The 24,217-nt window shown below is 39.7% G+C and overlaps 2 protein-coding genes across 4 annotated transcripts; one reads left to right on the forward strand and one right to left on the reverse strand.

Annotated features, from left to right (window-relative positions):
- Window positions 1-45: 45 nt before the first annotated feature.
- c11h19orf44 (chromosome 11 C19orf44 homolog) lies at window positions 46-6,984 on the forward strand. Of its 2 annotated transcripts, XM_053238244.1 has the most exons (9): window positions 429-553; window positions 1,113-1,210; window positions 1,401-2,006; window positions 2,343-2,628; window positions 3,146-3,222; window positions 3,322-3,763; window positions 4,805-4,894; window positions 5,051-5,217; window positions 5,722-6,984. In XM_053238244.1, exons 2-9 carry the CDS (start codon window positions 1,133-1,135, stop codon window positions 5,809-5,811), a joined length of 1,836 nt encoding a protein of 611 aa, XP_053094219.1. In that variant the 5' UTR covers window positions 429-553; window positions 1,113-1,132; the 3' UTR covers window positions 5,812-6,984. The 2 variants fall into 2 exon arrangements, with proteins under 2 accessions (XP_026775791.3, XP_053094219.1); XM_026919990.3 differs by lacking the exon at window positions 1,113-1,210 and having other exon boundaries at window positions 46-553.
- A 66-nt stretch (window positions 6,985-7,050) lies between these two features.
- cherp (calcium homeostasis endoplasmic reticulum protein) lies at window positions 7,051-22,055 on the reverse strand. Of its 2 annotated transcripts, XM_026919970.3 has the most exons (19): window positions 21,854-22,055; window positions 19,948-20,121; window positions 18,797-18,832; window positions 18,017-18,180; window positions 17,166-17,303; window positions 16,213-16,364; window positions 15,880-15,991; window positions 15,499-15,588; window positions 14,311-14,530; window positions 13,900-14,060; window positions 13,086-13,524; window positions 12,743-12,981; window positions 12,471-12,604; window positions 11,431-11,517; window positions 10,643-10,786; window positions 9,161-9,277; window positions 8,983-9,074; window positions 8,617-8,802; window positions 7,051-7,295 (listed from the first exon to the last, which is right to left on the reverse strand). In XM_026919970.3, exons 1-19 carry the CDS (start codon window positions 21,876-21,878, stop codon window positions 7,258-7,260), a joined length of 2,748 nt encoding a protein of 915 aa, XP_026775771.1. In that variant the 5' UTR covers window positions 21,879-22,055; the 3' UTR covers window positions 7,051-7,257. The 2 variants fall into 2 exon arrangements, with proteins under 2 accessions (XP_026775771.1, XP_053094218.1); XM_053238243.1 differs by lacking the exon at window positions 18,797-18,832.
- Between the last annotated feature and the right edge of the window lie 2,162 nt (window positions 22,056-24,217).

The raw sequence follows: 24,217 nt of genomic DNA on the forward strand, positions 1-24,217 counted from the left end.
CCGGACGCTTGTTTGGTCGTTATGGTTAGCAGGAAAATCACAGTTCGGCTTGGTTAAAAAAAAAAAAAAAAGAAAGAAAAGAAAATGTAATTTAATTACATTTATAGGATATACTGACAAATAATTGAAGAGTTGTATTAGTAATTGCATTGCTATACAATTGTAATGTTGCTGCTCAGTAATGCGAGTTGTAGAGATAATGGGACCCAAATTAGCTAGCTAGCTGAACTAGATAATGTTTTATCAGATAAGGAATGTATCGAATGAGCGATATCGGTAATGACAGATAAACATATTTGTTCACTGTCAGTTAGCTAACACTAGTCGGTAATTAGAATACAGCACCGTGTTTACATACAGGACGGTTTACTATCTGTCTAGCATCTCGCTGTAGTCGTGGTAAACACTGTGAAAACACTATTTGTTGTTTAAAATGTGGAATCGTGGAGGCATCCGCAGTTCAGCTCTGGAAAGAGCAAAGGCTCAGCTCTCAGGACAGAGAGTTACAAACAGCAGAGCATTAAGGGATGACCAGAGAAGAGATGTGCTCAGTGTAAGTCAGCCTCATAACTCATCTTCTGCTGCTGTGGATGGTCTCATGCATACTATTGTGTTACTGTGTGAAGATTTCACGGTATGATAACCTAGTCTAAACATATCACAGACATTTAAAAACACACAAGCCAGTGGTGAAAAATTAAAGAAATAGGTTATTACAAAATATTTATACAAAAATATTTTCACCTATCCTGGTGTATGTATCAAAAACAAAAGCAAACAAATATTCCCTAATTGTTCTTTCTTAGAAAGATATTTGATTTTTCCATGAAATCTCTTACACTCCCAGTATTTATCACATTGTCCTTATAAGCTGAAAGAGAGAACGGCTTTGAGGAAACGAGGCATGCTGAGCCAAAAAAAAAAACCAAAAAACAAAAAAACAACTTAACTAGCATGACCATGTGCATCACTGCTTAACCAAAAACCTAAAAACATAAGAGCTGCTGCTGTAATCATAAAGACTGTCCTGTGCTCAGCCCAGGACTCTTGTTCACAATATACTCATACTGAACATTTTTTCAACACACTTTCAATACTTTTTCACTTTACAGTATACTGTTGTAGGAGAGGAATGGTTTATAATCCCACTATCCGGTGTCAGTCACTCAGAAGAGGATGGGTTTCCTTTCTGAGTCTGGGTCCCCTCAAGGTTTCATCCTCATGTGGTCTTAGGGACCTCACCAGTGTTGCCCCTGGCTTTATTAGTGAACTAAATCTAGATCTGGATATCTATAAAGCTGCTTTGTGACAATATCTGCTAAAAGCTCTGTTGAATTGAATTAAATGAATTGTATAATGTTATTCCTTTGTCAGCAATTTAACCTTTCTTCTGCTCTCAGGCCAGCTTTGGAAAAGCCCAGCTGCCTCTGCATGGCCTGAGTGATCTCTCCTCAGACACTGAAAGTGAAAAGCAAGATTATCCTGCTCATCCTTCTAAAATAGTGACACATTTTGTGGAGCCAGTAGAACAATTTGGCATGGGTGGAGGAAGTAGATTTCTAAAGAAGTCTGCCAACAGGCCGTCATCTGCTGACCCAAGTGAGGTCAAGTTCATCCCTCAGCGTGGCTCACAGAGTGTGGCACTAAGCAGACTCACGTTGATCGAAGACCGAATCAGAAATCGTAGGAACGACAAGCTTGGCATAGACACTGGTGCAGACATCAAGTCAGGTCTCTCTGTCCAGTCCAGCAGTGAGCTGAGTGCAGCCGATGGGAGCCATTTCCTTAAAAAGAAAGCATCCACTCCTAAGGGTCTGAAGGAGTCTGAGAGGCCACATGCGGACAGTTACACGGCCCCTGCACATTCAGTGTCTCATATGCAAAAAGGTGTGAGCGTGGACAGTGATGAAGAAGACATGCGTAGACTCCTAGGAGAATCTTTCGAATCATCAGATGGAGTCAAAGGCATGAGACAGACAGAGACAAGTCCTCAGCAAACTGTTAAGGTAAAGTTACCTTTGCAGTGCATACTACACATACACTCTAGACAAAAAGGAAAACGAACAAGCAATATATATACTATATTGCCAAAAGTTTGTGGACACCTAACCAATCACAATCATATGTGCTTGTTGAACATAATACAATTTAAACTGAATTAATAGAAATCCAACTGATTAAAATGTCGTTCGGTATAAAAGAGAATGTTACTTGTTATTGTTATATTGTTATATTATTACCACTCCTACTTTTTCTCTGAGTTTTATAAAGAGTTTCTTGTTATTTATCTGCTCGCTTTTTATATACATTTTTTCTCATATTTTTTTCCCCCATATACACAGACATACAGGAAGAGTAGTAAAGAGATTGTCATGCCTGCTCCAGAGCATAAAGAAAAGCAGCGAGTTCAGTCTGCATTCACGGCACAGCATCATAAGAGCCCCTCTCCATCACCACCATCATCTCGTAAAGTCTCCTCACCCAGCAGGCCTTTCTCTCAGAGAGCTGGTCTCACCTCGTCTCTGTCCTCAGCACCAGATCACAGTGAGATCCGGTCCCTCGAGGAGCTTTTCCCCATCGCCTGTAATCATGACGACACACAGAGTGAGAGAAGTGTGCTATCTGATGGTATGAAGCAAGATATACACTCTCAGCATTAGCAAGTAGCTACAGATGTGTGACAATTTATGCTCACAAATTTCACGTTCATCAATCCATTCAGTGAGCCCTTGTGCCCTTTGGATGGGGTTGGGGTCATCCTGGACGAGACCACAGTCATCGGGATAGAAATGTTTCATTATAGGTGATCAGTGAGAAGAACTGAGGAGACAAGTGGAGCCAATATATGCCAGCAGTAATATGTAGAAATGAATTCCCCCACAGCATAATAACCTGTGTCACCTGTCTGTAAAATGTGTTTAATGATCCATTAGATGGAAGAAAAATCACCTGTAAACCTTTGAACCTGATTACTTTCACAGAATCTTTGTGTGTCTTCTCAATGTGTGTAGTTGCGTCATGACATGTTTAAATCAGGCATTAAAATCTTATACTCGTTGTTCTCACTGTATGTTCAGTTTTGCTGAGACGGATATCATTTATGGCTTTGCTGTTTTTGATTGTTCATTTTTCCACACCTCTGCAGATTTCAAGTTAAATGTGATGACGCTGGACGATTTGGCTCCTGATACCCTCGATATAGCTGGATTATCAAAAGAAAAGGTATAGATCATATATTATTATTATTATTGTTGTTATTATTATTATTATTATTATTATTATGATATAATAATGTAACACGTTGTGTTTGGTCATCTACAGTCTGACGCGAGTCCCCGGAAGCTCGGTGTGGCCTCGGCTGGAGAGATCCTGCACAAGCCTGAGGATGAATCAGCGTGGTACGAGACTGACTTTGAGAGCGAGATCCAGAGCGAAGCTCAGAGTGTGGACGACATCTCCGAGCATCTCTCCGGTGGAAATGAACATTCCTTTGTAGCTTCTGAGCCTCAATCTCAGTCTCACTCAGCTAAATCAAACAGCGAAGATGATTACACACTATCAGAAAAGCCGTCCAAGCCCACAAGTGTCCGTTACAGTAGATCTGAGTCCAGTTTAAGCCAAAGCAGAGGCTCTGACACTCCATCCTACTCCAGCGATGCCACACATACTCACACCAATCCACAGAGTCCCAGTGTGAGACGGCTCAAGAAGGATGCCACAGTGCAGACGCAAGCAGAGGGACTCGCATATATGTGGTCTTCTGGTAGGTCTTGAGTTGTAACTCTTAATTGAGTGTGCTTCAGAAAATTGCATTTAATTTTCAGACAAGTAATAAAAGAGTTAATTATACAACTAAATAAAAAAAATGGAATGGCAGATCAGATGGACAAGAGAGTTCTCACTTAACTAACGCAGGCATTGTAATTAGGTGACTAGTAGGTCAGATTATCAATAAAAGAAAAATCCAAAAATGAATTATCCACAATTTTCCTCTTATCCCAAATTTAGCTAATCAGCTTTTTTAGGTACTGAAGCTAATAGACTAATGATGATAACAAGGCTAATGAACAGAAGTAATGGGAGCTTATAGCCTCAATTTTAGCATCGTTCAAAGTTTACCAGTGGTGGAACAATCCCATTAAATGTATTCATGGATTTATGGCAGAAGTGCAGTGCACTTCTCTGAATATTTGTCAATGATTACAATTTTTTTAATTAAAGATTAATCAATCATTCTTTATTTCCATTAATAGTTAAATTGAATATTGTTGAATGTCCATGAGACAGGTTAGTTCCTGTTATCACTTAGGTTGCAGCAGCTATAAACAGTTGCTCACGCACCAGCTTCTTGAAGTTGATAAGACATAATGCAGCTTGTCATGTTACCAAGAAACCAGAAAGCACAAACTCCTCTGTCCTGAAGACTTTCCCGTGGCGGAATACTTGGTGACTCTTACAAACCACTCACACTGGAGACTGCTTCCATAAATGTTAAATAAATGTCTCCTTACAGAAAATATCATCATATAAACCATTACATATTTTTCTTTGTGAAATAACAAGTTTTTAAATTCTTTTTATTATTAGGCTTAAATTATGTGGTGAGCTCGCCACAGTCCCTGTGAATGAGTTGTTATTATAGAAAAACGTGCCTTAATATAGCAACTGTCAGAGCTGCTGTTATGGAAAATTAATCAATACCTTCCAACCAATCAAATTTGAGAATTCAAAAATGCTATATTCTGTGTGTATATAGCCAGTGGATATATAAAAATGAGTGGATATGTGATTGTTTCCTGAGCAGACCAGGCTGTGCTGGGCCCGTCAGTAGGAATGTCCTACGTGGATCCGACTCCTGTGGCGAGTCACATGATCAGCGCTGAAGCTGTGGAAGGTAGGAGACCCCAAAAGCATCCTATCTTATCATTTTCCAGGATTCAGTTGCGGTTCATACCAACCAGGCGAGTTTCAGCCAGGAAACTTTGGACCCCACAGTTTATTAACACATAGCTGTAGGCTGAACATCTGTGTGCTCTCCTGTGTCCTGCAGCGTTAACGGCGTACAGTCCTGCTGTTTTTGCTCTGAATGATATGCTGAGGCAGCAGCTCACACTGACCAGGAGCTTCATCCAGTCCAGCAGACATTTACACCAAGCCATGCTGGAGTCCCTGGGGCCTGCCGAGTACAGATACACCACGCTGGAGGACACGAAGGAGGTAAAGATCTCTTAAGAAGGTGACTGTTTTTGTTGCATGATGAAAAGAATTTCGCAAATAGTTTGTTCACTATTAGATCTGCAATGACTAATTCATGCAGATGCAGCGCTTACACATTTAATCCTTGCTGATCATTTTCAAAATTTGTCATTAATCTAAATGGGGCTGATGATGCGATTATAGATATTGCCATAAATTAGGTCTCAGTATGTTTTCTGAGAGTATCACACTGTATATTGTCAGTACTTATAAGACTGACCAACACTAAGTACTGACAGTATTGCGAAGAATAGCTCAGATATTTCAGGATAAACATTTTGAATGTTTTAGGGTCAACATTTCCTTTAAGTCCAAATGCACTACTGACAAACATAAATATTGAGTCATGAAAAGTCTTATACTGTGAAAACGAGGTAAGAAATATTTCTGCTATGTCACTCAACCCTAAATCTAAATCTCATTCCATATGAGTGTGTGCTCCTAACTAGCTCTTTCTCTCTTAAGTTTATCCGCTGTAACAGGCCTCCCAAGCTGACCATGGAGGATGCGCTGGAGGAGGTGATGCAGGAGATGAGGGACTATCACTATATTTGAAGTGCACATTTACAGAATTGTAGATGGAACAAGCTGCACAAGGAGCAGATCTCATTCACATACTCAGGGCTTCTGTGTAATGCAAAATGCATGTTATTTTTGAAATCTTTACTTCTATGAGGTAAGTTTGTATGGTGAAATTTCACCTGCTTTAAAAGTAACAGTTAAAGTACTTCCAAAACCCCAAAATGTAATCCATCGACCGATTCGTTAGTTTTGCACTGGCACTAAGTTGAATGTGACTGTGAAACTGAAACCTACTTGTTAGTAACATTAGCCTTGTAGCTCGAGTGCAAAATCAGCTATATTTCTGTTAAGGAGAACTGTGTGGATTTAGGAAAAGTCCACCCTGAAACACATTAAATAGGTTTACACTGAAATGTGTGTCATGTGTTTAGTCATTCTGGTGCTGATTGTTTGGTTAATGCAGTATTTTCATTATTCCTGTGAGAAGCTGTGTGCTGTACTGATGACACAGGGGAACATTGTTATTGCTAGTGTAGTTATAATGGCGTTTAATAGGACAAAATCTCAAAGATAAGGATTAACACTCAAATTTCAATGTTAGTTCAAAAGAGTAGAGCAAGAGCTTCTTCTTTTCAGCATCATGTTAAAGAGAAATCCAACACAACCATTGGACTCAAAGTTCCAGAATGCAGTGCAGCTAGATGCCGCAGTTGTGCCGATGCAGGGCCGTAGCTTACAACCAACTTAACCCAATGAGGAGGTAAGAGCTGGACAGACTAAAGGACTAAAGCGCTGCTGCATTGCTCTCTTTAGGTAGAGATGAAGCAAGGGCTAAATCCCATCAGAGGATAGTTCAACTGCATTGTGTGTAATATAGGAATCTAAATAAAAATATTGATATGCAACTTGATCAGGGTGGACTTTTCCTTTAATTCTTGCCTGAACTATTTCTTCAAGTGTTGTACTTGTAATAGGCAATTCAATTAGCAATTCCAAGATTTAGAAAATTATCCGTATGTTTACACACAAGCATGATGAAGCTCAGCTAAATGTGGAAAGGAAGTTCAGTGTTGTTCATTAGACCCGATGCAAACTAGAGGCTACACAGGGTGTAATCAGGGTGAGACCTCACAAGCATTGTGTATGGTGCTTGTATAACATTGTATACACTGAAATGTTTATTAAAATATTTTTACATGAATGACACTTTTGCTCAGTGTTATTGTAAATGAATCATTTGTAGTTGCCATTAACAGATAAACTGCATCAAGGCATGATTAAAACAGCTTTATTTACTTGTGCTGGGTATTAAATCTAAGCTAAATCCATTGGACTGCAATGACACTGATGTTCAAACTACAACATGAAATTTTGATTTGTTACAATGAAAACAGCCAAAGGGCCAGTTCAATTTTTCAAACAAAAGGGCAACATCAAAGAGAGTGACTTTTTCATATCTTAAAAAAGTGTTATGGAGAATCATTCTGTAGTTGACGCTTCCTGCGTGTCCCGACTCACTGAAAATAAAGGAGACAAAAAGGTAAGATGAGCTTCTAAATAAAAACCATTTATATGAAGATATTTCTATTAATGAATTAGTATTCTATGAGTGTTTATCTGTAATCAAGCACAGTATTGTTATTATAATAACACAGCAGCAAAGGAATCCACATTTACCAACACGTCACATTAAATATCAATATTTTTAACTTTTTAAAGATTTATTTTTTTAAACTTTCCAGTATATTTCTTGCTATTTTTTGAAGGTCATTAACTGTATTTGGGACTCTGTGTTAGTGCAGAAGATAAGACCAGGTCTGGAAATGAGTACCTGTAAACATTTGTCTAAAAATTAAAACAGCTCCAACAAGGGCTATTTGTTATTTCATGTATGTGGTATGTGTTCATGGTGTTGCATGTTGCTGTTTGATGGTAGTTCAATCAGTAAAGTGTGCTGCTAACCCTGCCCCCATTACTTCTTGCTGGTACAATAAAACATAGAACTGAACTCCTTGGTACTGGATTAGTGGGAAAATCATGGTTCTAGCTCACAAGTCCTCATGTGTAGCAGGGTACAATTAAAGTCATCATCCTGTAACTGTGACCCCAACGTGGGTGATCTATAAAAGCTCCCTGCTACATGACGATTGTCCTGAGGTCATTCTCATCAACCCGAATGACCCAGGTGTGATGGTAGAACTACAGTTCCAACGTCTTCAATCAAGAAGACTTGCCAACACTTTCCCTGTGGGTACTAGAAATTACCCTAAAGTGAAGAATCCTGAACTGGTACAACTCCGCTGAAAGTGGAGGAACCGGCTGCGTTCCACAATGACTGGAATTTACTCATGTTTATTCTCTGCTGCCATCCCATTTGGTATGTGTAGCATAATGGAATTGTTTTAAAAAGACATTTAGGTTTCTTAGATCCAGAATGTGGTGAATTACACCTCCTCTTAAAAAAATTAAAAAAACAAGATAGCCATTCTGTATTGCCTGTTTTTATAACAGTGACTGCATTTCTGCATTCACTATAGCTAATTGGCATGAGTCCAACACCTTCGCAGGACAGACCCCCTGTGTTTGGTGAAGCACAGTTTTCTGGTGGCAAAAGTTCCAGTACTTTGTACAGGGAACAAAGGGCTGTTAAAGAGATGAATTAGCGCAGACCTGATTTTCACACAAAATTCTTTATACTCCACTAACTATCTATCACAGGCTATTTTGTGGTTTGATAACTTACATAGTAAGACTTAACAAGGAACCAACAATGTGCAGCTGACAAGTCAAACTGAAAAATGTCACTTCATTCCTCTGTGTAATTGTTTGTGTTGCTACCTTTCTCTCTAGCTTTCATCCGTGCAACAAAGTTGTAGCTTTTGTTTCTTCTATAGTTGACATATGGGTCATCCAGGGGAATTCCAACACCTTTGTACTGATCCCACTTGTCCCGCACGTCACCTCCTTTAATAGGATCCTGAATGCCTTGCTCTTTCGCTCCAAGCCCTCCAGAGCCACTCCATCCTGCATACAGAGTAAGACTTGTCTGTTGCTGAACTTCTCACAGGTAATCGTAGGTAAATAATTATAGTGCCGCTGTATATACTCTAGGTCATACAAACATCCAGTTCATGGAAAGCTATAGATGTTAAAACCACAAAACTACACACACACAGTCACTAGGCGAGTTGCTGGAATACTCACCCATCTTCATGAGCATCTGATGGCCCTTGTTCTCCTCGCCCAGCCTCAGATCAGGCTGAGTCGGGGGTGCAGAGCCCAAGCCGGAGGTGGATCTGCACATACACACACAAAATTCTAGTCTTTGCGTTGTCTCTTAAATGTGTCTGTGTGTGAGTGGGTGGTTGCTGTGGACACTTACGGTGGTGTGGGGCTGCGCGACTTTGCAGCTTGTCGTCGCCGGTCAGGCGAGCGCGATCTAGAGCGTGATCTGGAGCGAGAGCGGCTTCTGGACCTTGATCTGGAGCGGCTCCTGCTTCTGAAAGGTGGAAATGCAAAAACACACATGCGATACATTGTTGTAATGTGCTGCAACATATAACATACAACATAGTCACGTAATACTAATATAGTGGATATAAAAAGTCTACACACGCCGATTAAAATGGCAGGTTTTTGTGATGTAAAAAAATGAAACCAAGATAAATCATGTCAGAACTTTTTCCACCCTCAATGTGAAATTACAATATATAAAAATTAAGTGAAAAGCAATCAAACATTTTAGGGAAAAATAGAAAAAATAAAAAAGTTACAATAACCTAGTTGCATAAGTGTGCACACCCTTTTATAACTGGGGATGTGACAGTGTTCAGATCCAATCACATTCAATCTCATGTTCAGAAGTAATTATCATACAACTACCATCAATGAAATTATAAATTAATCAGCTGTTTCTGTAGGATTTTCTTGACTTCTTGGCTGACATTCTTGGTTTCATCTGACTCCTGAAGCCATGGTCCGCAAAGAGCTTACAAAGCCTGTACAGTATCTTTCTTGTCGAAAGGTATCAATCAAGAGAGGGGTATAAAGAATTTCCCAAACATTAGATGTACCACAGAACACCATGAAGGCCATCATCAACAAGTTGAGAAAATGGGGCAGCAGAGTGACATCACCAACAACAGGACGTCCCTCCAAAATTTATAGAAGTCTAAGACAAAAACTTACCAGGGAGGCTGCCAAGAGACCAACGGTAACATTAAAGGAGCTGCAGGAATATCTGACAAGTACTGATTACTCTCTGCATGTGACAACAATCTCTCATATTCTTCTGGGACATGTCTGGGCTATGGGGTAGGGTGGCTTGTTGGAAGCAAACATGCAACTCAACAAAGGAATGGCTTATCTAAAAGTAGATCAATGTTTCTGAATGGTCTAGCCAGAGCCCAGCCCTGAATCCAACTAAGAATCTGTGGAGTGACCTGAAGTGGGCTGTGCACAGGAGATGCCCTCATAATATGACGGTTCTAGAATGTGCTTGCGAGAAAGAGTGGGAAAATATTGCCAAGTCAAGATGTGCCATGCTGATGGACTCTTACCCAAAAAGACTGAGTGTGTAATAAAATCAAAAGATGCTTCAAAAAAGTATTAGTTTAGCGGTGTGCACACTTATGCAACTTGGTTATTGCAAGTTTTTTATTTTTCCTTTTTTCTGATTGTTTTTCACTTTATTTGTATACTTTTCAATTTCACATTAAAGTTGGGAAAAGATCTGACACGATTTATCCTAGTTTCATTCTTTTACTTCACAAAAATATATTGTTATGTGTTCATGCATATCAATGGAAACTAACACAGCAGCAGTGCCCATGTGTGAGGTGTAGCCATAATGCAGTGGTATTACCTGGATCGGGATCTGGAGTATGAGCGCGATCGTGAACGGGATCTGGAAGACCTGGAGCGGGACGATTTGGAGGAGCGGGAGCTGGAGTGCGACGATGATCTGCCTCGACTACGGGAGCGGCTCCGTGAGCGACTGCCTCGTGTGCTGATGAGTCACACACATGACTATATTTTAGTCTTAGTTAAATTGATAATTGTAAGATTAATTTAAAAAATTCAGAATAAAATGGCTGCATTAAAAAAAGAATTAATTATGACATCGGAGAATGAATGAAAAAGGCCTAATTCTATAAACATTAAGACATAAAAAACCCACAGTCCAAAACCAATGATTTCAATATGGATGTGATAAACCAATGCTGGCCTAAAATGTTTAAGAAGCATAAAAAGTATAAAAAGGCAGACTGGACATCCTCATAACAAATTTTGGTAGGGCAGTGGTAGCTCAGTGGCTAAGAGTTCAAACCCTGCACTGCCAAGCTGCCACTGCTGGGCCCTTGAGCAAGGCCCTTAACCCTCAACTGCTCAAACGTATAAATGAGATGAATGTAATTCACTTTGGACTCTGCCAAATGCCAGAAAATGAAATTAAATGAAATTTTGTCAGTGTCTGCACTACTGACTCAGTAACGCTCATCAGCTCTGATATCAGTACTGTACAAAAATGAACAAAAACTTTTTTAAATTCACAACAATATTTTTATTACAGTTCATGCAAACAAAGAATCCATGGAAGCACCAATGACATAATGCAACACTCAGCAGTCTAAAATTCATATAGATGCTCACCTGTTGCGTTTCTCTTGTTCCTTTTTCCTCCTTGCTCTCATCTTGGCTCTGAAGAACTCATACAGGCCGTTCTGCTCCCAGCCCTCACTGGAAATGACAAACAGCAAGAGCTTCAAACACTGTTTACAACAACATGAAAACAGATCTCCCATTTACCATGTTGTAAAGTGTAGCTGGTATAGCCAGAGGCAACATACAATGCTTTAGATTCTGACAGACAGCAATAAGCAGCAGATAAGCAATTATTCTATTAGGGCTCCATGATTAGTTGTTTTTTTTTCCGTTATCATTTCCACAACAATCACATTGTAAGGGGCTGCGACAGAATGGCTTAAAAGTTGTGAACATTAAAGCTGCTCAAATTGTTTTACTCGCGAACAGCAGTCTCTCAGGCTGTATACTTGTCTGTGCGCGCGCTCACACAGGTCACACGTGTGAAAAATACACACGTGTACTACTGCTAACTATTATACTGAAAAAGACTGATGTTATCGAAAAACAGTGAACGGTGATGATGAGTGAGGAGGAATTGGTACTGAAATTTGGCTTTTCAGTTTTAAACAAGATACCCATCTCAGTTCCAAGCTTTGTGTAAAAAGTGTCAGGCAGCAAAGGCTTTGAAAAATAAATTGTACTTCTAAAAGGAGTGTTAACAGAAGTCTTTAATGGAAACTTTTTAGTAATATCAGCGTGCACTCAGCTGTATTCTCCATATTTTTCTATGGCAGAATCTTAAATCACGTGCACTATAGTTTTTCGTGCAAAGTCCATAAAGGTCCTATAGACTCTTTCCTGAATCCTTGGTTAGTAGTAGTGTGTTATATCAGGCTTAAAATTACAATTACAGTTTAATATAAAAGCAGGACAGGAACCGGGAGAAACAGAAGTACAATTAAAAATTTATTATTTAAAAAAAAAAAAAAAAAAAAAAGTGTGTGTGTGCGTGGGTGTGTGCGTGGGTGTGTGCACGGGTGTGTGCACGGGTGTGTGCACGGGTGTGTGTGCACGTGAGAAAGAAAGAGTTAGAAAGAGGTGGTGACCTGTTCCTGGGTCTGTCATGGGAAGGTGGACTGTAAAAAGCCTCCACAGCAGCCAGCAGACGGTCACTAGGAGGCATGGGAGGAGGCAAGCGGATGTCTTTGGGGTCCAGAGCCTTGTAGTCATGATCTTCCAGCTGGGTGGAAAGAGAAAAATGTCATCACAGGTAAGATGCAAGAGAAGGACAATAAAAAAGAAGACTGCACTGTATTACTTTCTACTACATTACTTTGATGGTTAGTTTCATAGATGTAGGCCAGATCTGTACACTTACTTTCACTAGCGGGGCCATGAGGCCTGCGGGCAGGTCGAAGTAGGGAACGTTGGGCACCAGACTGGGGTCGTCCTGGTTCACATGTGAGGGATTCTGCCGTCTCATGTGGTGTGACTGGCCATTAAAGCCGTGTGGTGGGGGCCCAAAGTCTGGGTGCTGGTTACTACCCCACGGAGGATGTTCACCCATTCCTGGGGGTGGAATCCTCTGGTTTGGGTGGTGGTGTGGTGGACCCATTTCTTCATAAAAAAAAATCATACCAGCATTATTATTATTTGAATACTTTAAAAACCTTTATTTAAATATCACATATTCGGTGCAGCTGCAGTAAGTATTTTCTCACCCCCAGGGAATTCCCCCTGTGGGTAATCAAACCGATGTGGTGGGAACGGCGGCCGGTCAAAGTGATGCCGGGGTGGGAAGTCATCCTGCATGAAGCGTGGTGGGAAGCGGTTGAAGTTGTGTGGTGGAGGTGGCTGGTTGAATGGAGGTGGCTGCTGGTGTGGGGGGAAGGGCCCCCGGAAGTGTGGGGGCCGCTGCATGCGGAAAGGCGGCTCTCTCTGGCTCCAGGGTGGCTGATCAGGCTGGTTGCTCCAAGGTGGCTGGTCAAACTGTCCGCTCCATGAGGGCGGAGGCTCATTCTGGCTACTCCAAGGGCCTCCTGGACCCCCAGGGCCACCATCTCGAGGGCTACTCCAGCTCGGCTCCCTCTCATTCCACATCCCCTCATGGCTGTTCCAGGGTGGGCATGGAGGCGGAGCTTGAGTGGGGTCAAACGGTGGCTGAGAAAGGGAACAGTGCGGTTAGCAGTGTGCGTGGAAGCTGACAGTGAAGCAATACACAAAATTAGGGACTTCTGTTGGATTTAAATTGAGTGAAATATTCACTAACTGGTCTAAACTGATTAATACTAATGCCAAAAATAGCATTCAAAAAATGAAAGTAAGGGTGGGCAATATGAAAAACAAAATAAATCCAGAAACTTGTGGACATTTTTATGATAAACACTGTGCATCACAATATTTCACAATATTTCACTGAGATTTTGCTGAAGAAGTACTTATAAAAATCATCACATTACACATTTTACAACTATTAGCAACCACAACAATAATACATTCAGACAGTGTGCTTTTTGTTATAAGAAAGCCACTCACAGGTTGCTGAGGGTTCCAGGATGGCATTCCATGCTGGGGATCAAACCAGCCAGGCTTTGAGGAGGGAATATCAGAGGAGGCAGGAGGATTGGAATCAGGCTGTCTCGTCTGAGAACCATCATAATCACCCGGGGGTGGGCCTGTCATTGGAGGTTTCACATCTGCTGACAAAATCACCAGTAAAAGTAAAAGTTTTTTTTTTTCATTAATGCAAAACTAATTAAAAGCCATTTAGACACTGCATAGTAAAAGTTGGCAAAACTGACCTATCACTGGTTTAAAAAGAGACAGACTTCCATTACTACAATTTAGCAGATGTTCTTTTGCAAAGTGCCATCATGTAAAACAGGAATTTGGATAAATTTCACTGTAATGCCTATTTTCTGATGCACCATAGCAGGATTTACCCACCTGGCTGTGCAGTCATAGAGGGCTGGTTCCCTCCTTTACCCTCAGGCTCTGATGGAGCTAACTGGCCTACAGCAGCTGCTGCGGCTGCCACAGCGACACTCTGCTGCTGCTTCAGGTTGCCCACAAACTCCTCATGCTGAGTCTTCAGCGCCTGGATCTGCTGCTGAAAGGCCAACTGCACCGGCTGCACAACAGCAGCATACTCCGTAATCAGAGACGCCTAAAGACAAGGGACATTCAGCTTTCATTAACAAAAATGCTGTCAACTTCTAGGAGCATGATTTACAATAAAACACAACAAGTGATTGCAAACTAGTCTTGTGTAATATAAAGAGGTAATTGTCTCTAAATGTCCCTGTATTCAGTGACCATCCTTGAAGGATGAAATATACATGTAATATACAGGAGCCCTTGAGATTAACTTTCTTTCTCAAGGACACAACTGTCATGACTTTCAATTGGGATCAAATCCATAAACTACTTGGCCAAAGCCATTATTATTATAAAGATATAATGGCCATCTGCACTGGGTGTCTGACCTTTACATCATTTCAGCAATTTCCTTGTGTCATGATGCTGAGTAGTGTCGCTTATGTACTATACAAAGCAGTGAAACATGAAATTACCTAATACTGCAAGCCAATTGAGTCTGCCACTTTGGAATTGTGGAGATCACATGACATCATGTCAAGTGATCCTGTGGCACAAAAGTATCACAAGACATTTTGACAGCCAGTATATGAATACAAATAGAATTGATTAGATTTATGTCCATTTTGCTACAGCATGCATCTTATACAACAACTTGATCAAAACATAACATTTACTGTTTGAGGAAGGCCCATCTTAGCTAGCAAGGATTTAGACATCTTCAGGCAGACTGAAAGGTTTTAATGACTGCATTTGTTAAACTGCCTCCTCACACATGATCTTTTCAGAAAGATAGCCTAGGCAAGATTAAAAAGAAAATTTAAAAGAAATTTCCTTTGTGTTTTGGAGAAATATATTTATGGTTTCTTAAAGCAGAGATGTAAAAGTATATTATAGGCAGAAATTCTCAGTTTTGTTCAAAACCTGATTTTTCATCTTTTTTTTTGCCTAGCCACATTGACATCCGACAGGTTTTTCCCAGACCACCACACATGTAAGCTCTGATAAAGCTTAGTATGTTTCTGTAGATGAGTGTACCTGATACTGTCCCAAGCCCAGGGCCGGACTCTGGAGCTGCTGGATGGTGACCTCGTCGAAGTAACCATTCTTCTCCCATAGCTGGAGCAACTGAGAACACACAATGTGCACCATGTAGTCCGGAAACCATGAAAAGTAATATATAACAAGCATCTTGAAGTAATATGGTGGACATGGTCAGGTGACCTTTATAAAAGATATTGATCCAAAGAACCACCAGTGGTTCCAGACTCTAATTATATTTATGTCTGATAAGATACACACAACAGGGAGGACTGAAATGAAAGTTAAGCATTTTGCTGTTATTCAGTGCATTTGCTGAATAATAAGTCATTATATTAGGACATGTAAATTCAGGTGGAAACACACTCTGCATCATACCCGTGTGATTTTCTGCTGCTTGTCTTCCTCCACTGCCAGGAAGCTGGTGCAGTAGATGGGCACCACAACCTTCTGCAGGGCAGCCAAAAGATCCCTCTGGTTCTTCCTCTGACTGTGAGACCAAAACAGCACAAATTAGCATACTCAGCACACCAAACACACTGCAAAAAGCTTGCACTAACAAGGATACTATAGGATAAATGCAAGATAAAAATGAAAACATGACCAATATGAAGATTATATTATAACTATTATAATCATCACCCTAACATGATGCAGTGGTAATTGTTATTTAAACATTTAAACATGCCGTTATGACATAGATGCTCTTACCAGTGATGCAGGACATCATTTATGAGATAGATGAGGTGTAGGCGGAGCTCGAAGTGCGCTGTATCTGCTGTGATGCGGTTGCGGAGGTGTGAAGTCATCAGTTCACAGTGTTGTGGGGACTTGGCGTTGTTGAACATCCAGTTCTTTCCAGCCTGGATAGAGAAATAACAAAAATCTTATTATACAACAGTTAGATCCGGTCAATTTGATTGGTCGAGCAGCATTCCAAAAGTGCGTACATTTACTATAACTGCACTGGGACATTTCACTGTTTGTACCACTCTGCTCATCTGTGTTAGCCACATCAGATTCCACTTACTGGGTTCGAAGTGGTTTATACAGTAGTGTTAGTGACATCATCAGTGGACATGGCAAACAGTACTTTTCAGGAATATAACTTTTGACTTAAAATATGAAAGCTCGTCAGATGAAGATGAAAAGTAAGAATGGACGCCAATTCCACGTTTAACAGGATTGTACAAATCAGTGTGAGCTAGCCAGGTAGCCGACGTGCTTTCAGTGAGCATGGCCTCTTCAGGATCTATTTCTGCTAGCGAAACAAAAACAGACAGAACTTTTGGTAATATTGTGTATGAAATGCCACTTACCCAATATTAATTTCTTGTTTATAGATCTGTTATATAAAAGCAATATCGCACTTGCAATCTGTTATTCTCAATATCGGCATTGCCATGATTACCTACAGCCAAATCACAGCCGTGTCGATATTCTGTATAAGTGCACTCGTAAAAGCCATTTCACTAATGCCACGTTACACTGCAGTAACACTATTCTTTTTTTTTTTTTAAATAAGCTCTAACTGGAGCATCTTTTGTGCTAAAATAAAAAGACACATAACCATCTGTCTGCATTTGATTAAAAACAAAAATTATAATGATTGTAATTATAAAGGTTGGATGTTTAAAAAGGACTTGATGTCATTTGGCACTTACAGAAATGGCATCCTTGGTGCATGTGTCGATGATCGGCTGAAGCAGGCTGTCAAACTCGGCCATGTCCTGCTGCGTTTCCACCAAAAGTTTCTGCATCTGCTGCTCCATGGCAAGCACGATGGCTGCGTTGACCTGCTCCTGGAGAAACAGAAAACTATAACCTGTTAGAAGCACAGAGGCAGATCCCTGAGCATTACATCTATATGCAGAGCATTGTCTTTTCCAGGATTTCAATATTATGGCTTAACTTCAAGATGACGTTCATGAGTTTAGAACATGGATAAGAAATGTAAAATTAAGCTAAATACCTACATGAAAAAATCACTACAGGTGTAGGTAAATAAATATAAAACAATATACACAACCACACGTAATTTACTGAGGTGAACCAAACTGTGACGTCAGTTACGACATAGTAGGCGAGTTTCTGTGCCTGTCAGTCACAGTAAAGGACATTGGGTCTCTGTGCCTCTCACAGTGAAATAGGTGGGTCTCTGTCTGTCAGTCACAGTGAAGTAGGATGGGTATCTAGCCTGTCAGACACAGTGAGGTAGGATGGGTATCTGGGTGCCTGCCAGGCAAAGTGAAGAGATGTGGCATCCGTGCCTGTCTCAGTGAAGAATACTTTAAATCCAACATGTATTTTGATAAAGATCTACTGACTGTCATAATGTATCACGTCGTAGTTGCACTGAATGTATTTTTCATATAACCTGATAGTTTATGCTGCATCGAGATCATCATATCATATCAGAAGGGGACATATACATCACTAACTACTTATAAATGCAAACGGGCAGCTGTAAAATGACCACTTGCGATGATGTAAAGATGACGTGAAGAAGAGTTACCTGTCGGAGGCTGTGCAGGTGCTGCTCCTGCTGCTGTAGGTTCCACTGACTCTGCTGAATGAGCTCCTCCACTGAAGGAGTGCTGGGGGGGATAGGAGGAGGAGGAAGCATTGTCATCGGGGGTGGAACATCAGGAGCTTCTTTACCCGGTGGCTTACAAAGCACTGCAATTCAAAACATGCTCAATGATTATAATAATCAATAAAACAAATTCCAAAAGTCTGAAGATCACTGTCAGAAAAGCTAAAAGTAAAACTGAATACAAAGGCTCTCTTAAAAAGATAAAGGAAGACATCCAAAATTATGAACTAGGAAACACGCTGGAAGAAGGAAAATGACTTTGTTGAATGTACATTGTCAAGCAAAGCCATTCAGTCGGGATACTGTCATGCATTCATATTCAGACATGCTGCCTTGTTTTCACCATGTAAAAACTGCCCATGAAAAAAACCAAAACAAACTGTACAGGGGAAAAAACTAAGCTGTGGATAACATGGGGCTCTAAGTCATACGATTCAACTGAACTATACAAAAGTAAATGACGCAAGTAGCAAAACAAGAGAAAAATTAATGCTGACTGTTTAGTCAATTTCGTGTCCAAATGAAAATGAATTTTAGAAACAGGACAACAGATCAACAGATCAGCCCTTTCCATAACCTTGGACAAAACATAAGACAAAATGTCTGATAAAGCTCAGTACAAAAGGAAAGTGTCAGAAGCATCAAGCATTGATGATGCAAAAACACCAAATTGCTTCAAATCACCAATCTAGTAAATACCTTCCATTTTATATTCATCATCATGAGTGGTTGGATCTATGAGGAAAGAATAGGGTCACACATGTGTACTTGCAAAACTTTAATTCCAAAGCTACATTGGTAAAAATGAGCATCAAATGAACACACCTGGGGTCTCATTTATCAACCGGGCGTACACGTAGTTTGTGTGTAAACCATGCATAAAATGTGATTTCTCAAGTTTTGCTTGAGCATGAGGATGTGCATATATTTCCACACACACCTGACCTGGCATATGACCAGCAAAAGTGTGATAGCAGGTAAACTGATTATGAGGAGCTTCCATTCCACCTACTGTCAATCATATCTGCATAACTGAGAAAGAAATTACTGATTTCAGCGCTCACTAGGTGAGCAGACAGGAGACAGACCAAATTTAAAGTAAAATCATGTAAAAGGCACATCTAAAGATTTTTTGGGATGATGCTTTGTTTGAAGATTTGGCTCATGCAGCTTTGCAGAGGGAAGAAAGGGTTTTTATGCACCACTAGGAGTTCTATGCTGAGAGTGAGTTCTATGCTGAGAGTGGATCATCAGTCGATTTCCTCTGCCTAGTGCAATTTTAGTTTATCTAATTCTACGGCTTTTAGCCAGTCACATTTCAAAGAGAAACTGGAGACCAACTATGAGTCGAATAACGTCATGTCTTACCCTCATTCATATCACTCATGCTACATTACATTTCCAAAACCAGCAACGGAAAAGACAACAAACACGACGAATTTATACATAATGTTTCTAAATGTCATTTGAACAATAGAATGCACATAAAATCTTTATTAGATGGTATTTATTTATTAGACAAACAACTCATAAAAGTGCCAAATAAACATTTTTGTTTTTGCTTTGATTTATTTATTTATTTATTTAAACTTTGCAGACCTTTTAATATGCACCATGTCATCCGCTACAAGCAGTGCCACGAGCCAATTACTGGGCTTTTTAAAGTAAAGTTGTTTACCATATATGGTGATTTGGGGGGCATACCGTTATTCAAATGAGAGTGGCAGTACTGGCATCACTTATGCACAAATTTAGACCTTGTTCTACGCACGCTTTGATAAGTGAGACCTCAGGTCAGTTTGGTTTCTACTGAGCCTTACTACAGCAAAAAAAGTATACAGTATACTTACGCTGCTGCTGCTCAATGGCAAGCTTGTACTTGTAGTAGCCAAAATATTCCCCTCCGAAGAGAAAGGAGAATTTTGGATTATCCTTCTGTTTCTCCATGGTCATCTTTTCGAACTCGGGTCCATTGCGGGCCACAAACTGGGCCAGTTTGTCGATGACATTGCGAAGCTCTTGGTCTGTGAGGATGCAAAGTAAGCAGGCACAAAATGAAATAATCAGTGACAGTCACAAACATAACCAGAGGCCATTAATTTTTTTTTTATTTAGTTACAGTAGCAGAAATCATGACTCACTATTATCAAAGTTTAATATTGTGTTCCCATGAATTAAAAAAAAAAAAAAAAAAGTCAGCCTACAAATAATGTCTACTTGGGCCTAATATGTTCTGTCAGTGGAAAGTTAAAAAATACAAAGATCTATGGCTCTAATAAATAGACAAATTATTACTGCACACTTTTAAATCATGCTTTGATTCCACAAGCTGACGTATGTCCTTTTGAAATAGGAAGTCAGAGTGCCAGTGTGTTGAAGCGTTCGAGATACACCACATCCCTGCCAAATCTATACACACTTGACAGTAGCTTAGCGAACTAGTTAAATATGGAGAAAAATTTAATTTAAGTTAAATATGGAAAAAAGCCTTTTTTTCCAGCTGTGGAAGGTTTCTCACTACCACCTTCACCCATGCCTATCCACTTTTTGGATTTATGCTGTATATTTTTATACTGAGGTCAACTGTCAGCAGTGCTGATGGTTACGGAAAGCCGTAGGTTCATCACCGGGAGCCATCTTACACTGTGAGTGTTAGGCTTAGAGTTAAAGGCTTAGGGATATTTAAATATTGTGCTATTTTATTAAACGTTATTTCTCACCGATTAAAAAGCCCTGACTGTGTATAAATACAGAATCACAGTCTCGATCAATCTGGAGTAGCAACATTCCGGCATTAAACAGGCTGAAGTTGGTAAAGCGCAGCCAACTCACACAAATCCCACCCTCTTCCAAATGAATGAATCAACAACCATTTATTCTCAACCTAGTAATGGCTGGAAAAGGGAATAGTGTGCACAGCCAAAAAACGCACCAAAGAACCGTGTTTGCTGGTAACAAGCTGCCACTGTAGAGCAAGACCAGCCCCCATGGGCGGGACATATACATTCTAGAGAGCATTTAACTGGATGAACACATGACTAGTACAGGTTGAGTCATCAAAAAATTTTAATCGTTTTCACAGAAGTGAAGGACTACAATATTAAAACATAAAGAATATCCCTGGTCACTTTTTTTTTGTATTTTATTTCTAGATATACTATTGTATTGCTGTCCAGAACACTAAGAGGTACAAAAAGCTCTGAAACACCAAGTTTGAGTTCAGAAGCATTTTAAATAATGGACATGACCCTGCACTGAGGGACTTTCTTTCACAGTTAAAGGGGTCCCTGGTTACAAAAAGTTTGAGAACCCACGGTCTAAATGAACACCGACTCTCAGGAATACGGTGAACTGTTCCTCTGCTCCAATTCACACGTTTAGATTTACGCATATTTTACGCTGCTTTTTTTAATATAAAAATAACAGCTGATGGTCGACAAGCGCGCGCCTGGTTTTAATATGACTACTAATGTATTGGCTAAGCTAATGCTAACCATTATAAAAGCGCAGTGTTCATTCAAATCACTGAGACTGCTTTGAACACATATTTTATCCGTGTGGCTCTTACTGCTACTTCTTTACAACTTTTACTGTTTGTAATGTAATTAGGGAATGTGTTGTATAAATATCTTGTAACTATAATAAGTATCATTGTTATTATTACGCAGCGCGAGCTACAGACTGACTTAGCTAAGTGGCTAACGTAGTAACGCAGCTAACAGTTAGCTAATTTCGTTTAGCTGTTTTAGTGGTTACCTTCTGGAGGCGTGGAAATATCCATAATGTTCAGAGCCAGTCGTTGTCCGGCGTAACTACTGTTCTGTAATAATTACTTATAAGAAAAAAAAGAAGCTCTTTGCGAGAGCTGGCTAAGAAATTTATTTTTTGCATGAATTAGACCCGAATCTACCGGAAGCAGAAACATCTGCTTCCTTTAGCGCTCGTTCTTCTTCTTCGTCGATTCTAAAAGAAAACATAAGTATGCTGCATATCGCCAACTAGCGCACAGCGGTGCAATTTACACAAGACTTCTCTTCTCTTCTCTTCTCTTCTCTTCTCTTCTCTTCTCTTCTTACATATTACAAACAGGAACAAATTATGAAAAATGTTTAAACAAATTAAAATAAATTCCACACAGCTTTCAAATTCTTTGAAATAGTCTGCAGATACTCCTTCACTTTCATTCATTCATTCATCTTCAGTAAGCACTTTATCCTGGTCAGGGTTGTGGTGAATTCACAATCTATCCCTGAATCTATCCCTGAATATCCCTGGTGGGAATACATCTTCTGGTCTTTTCTTCTTCTTCTTCTTTTTTTTTTTTTTTTGCTTATTACATCACATTAAAAAGAGCTCACATTTTGGTTAAAAGCAAGACTTTAAAGTCAGGACAACAATTTGTTTGCATGTATTTATTTGTCTATCTATCTATCTATCTATCTATCTATCTAAATTCTGGTGTGTCAATACTTGATGTCAGAAAAAGAGGATTTGTAATAAGAATCATACAAACAAAGGTTTGTGGTTTGTGTCACTGTGTGTAATGTTAATTCTATAAATAATTTTTGACCCATCTCTTGACGGGTGCCAATAATTCTGGAGTTGACTGTATAATATGTAAATAGAGTTAGGGTTAGGGTTTTAGTTAAAATATTTGTATATTATGTAGGTTTCAAATAAGCATAATTTGCTCATAATCATATTACCATTAAATAAAACTTCATTTGCATTGCTTCTTGACAATGTAGACCCGGTTTCCTGGTTCTTTTTAATTTAATGTCACTTCATGTGCTTTTCTTCACTCATCCAGAAGAAAAGAGGACTCAAAAAACTGGCGCCAGTCCCCAAATCCACAGCCTCTTCCCCCCTGTCCTGCCTGACCTCCAATTATGTCATGCTCTACTGAAAAACTCCCTCAATCAAACCCAATTAATTCCGCTCTTTTGCCTTATTATCCAACCCGGGCCCCTGAGAGACAGGCCAAATAATAGATTCATAGACTACATCATTAATTAGTCGTTAGAGCTTTAATTGTTCTTAATGAATACAAGCTGGGATTCATGATTCACACTATAAACACTCCCTTTTGTTAATCGGTGAGCGGGAGTTTCCGTTTAGCTACACCATGATAACCTCTGGTCAAATATGTGATAAAATGTAATGTGGTAATAAATAAATAAATAAATAAATAAATAAATAAATAAAGTGCTTTGGTATTAATAGGATGTCATTTTTAAATGCATATAATGTACAGAATGTCACTGATGGAGTGGATATGATGAACAACTTTCTGTCACTATAATTAAGTGAGGTGTCTAAATTCCATTCACAGTGTGTATTGAGTTTAATAATACTTCAATTTTGGATATACGGGACATTAACTGTATTACTTGTTTATGGAAACATTCCAAACATGATTAGACTTCAACTTTTACACAGTGGACTAATAAAAGAAGGAAAGAAAATCAAGCAAACAGCAGAGTTTCAACCTGTTGATACATGGGCTGTTTTTTTTCCCATGCTCTTTTTGTGCCAGTGCAGCTGAATGCATGCCTGCCCTCATGCCAGTGCGTCTAGTGGACAGTGGCTATGGGGTCCTGGCCTCGTTCCTAATCCTCACAGTGAACTTATCCTGGCCTGCAGAAAAGGGCACTAATTGGGGGATTTTCTTCATCATTAAGCCAGATAGGCACCTTCACCTCCCTCCAAATCCATTAATACTTCCTCACTCTCTGTGGAATACTTCACCCGCTGCACAGGAATATTAGTTTATGCTGACTGGGTTGGTTACGCTCTCGTTCAGTCTTGGCACAGTTGAGAAACACCTTGAGGATCTAGGAATCAATGCACTGTAACCTAACTGTTAGGCAAAACAACACTGCACTTCAGCAAACAATAGCTACAAAGGACTGATTTTATTCCATTTATTATCAAATATTATCAATTACACCTGTGCTAAATCGCAAACCTATTATTCTACTCTAGATTAATTTTGAGATTACTACAAAATCCAAAAAAAGTAAGTAAGCACTTTATCCTGGTTAGGGTTGTGTTTGATTCGAAGTCTATCACGGGAACACTGGGTGCATGGCAGGAATACACCTTGGCTTGGACTTCAAT

This window comes from Pangasianodon hypophthalmus, chromosome 11, assembly GCF_027358585.1.
Source record: "Pangasianodon hypophthalmus isolate fPanHyp1 chromosome 11, fPanHyp1.pri, whole genome shotgun sequence".
In the NCBI taxonomy this organism is placed as follows: Eukaryota; Metazoa; Chordata; class Actinopteri; order Siluriformes; family Pangasiidae; genus Pangasianodon; species Pangasianodon hypophthalmus.

What these genes read in the sequence shown, in the direction of transcription:
- c11h19orf44 (XM_026919990.3), top strand. Translation starts at nt 434, where the DNA reads ATGTGGAATCGTGGAGGCATCCGCAGTTCAGCTCTGGAAAGAGCAAAG. An exon ending in GAGAAGTGTGCTATCTGATG is followed by an intron (nt 2,629 to 3,145) that starts GTATGAAGCAAG and finishes ACACCTCTGCAG; the next exon opens with ATTTCAAGTTAAATGTGATG. An exon ending in CTGGATTATCAAAAGAAAAG is followed by an intron (nt 3,223 to 3,321) that starts GTATAGATCATA and finishes GGTCATCTACAG; the next exon opens with TCTGACGCGAGTCCCCGGAA.
- cherp (XM_026919970.3), bottom strand. Translation starts at nt 21,878, where the DNA reads ATGGATATTTCCACGCCTCCAGAAG. An exon ending in TATTTCCACGCCTCCAGAAG is followed by an intron (nt 20,122 to 21,853) that starts GTAACCACTAAA and finishes GCATCCTCACAG; the next exon opens with ACCAAGAGCTTCGCAATGTC. An exon ending in GCACCAAGGATGCCATTTCT is followed by an intron (nt 16,365 to 17,165) that starts GTAAGTGCCAAA and finishes TTCTCTATCCAG; the next exon opens with GCTGGAAAGAACTGGATGTT.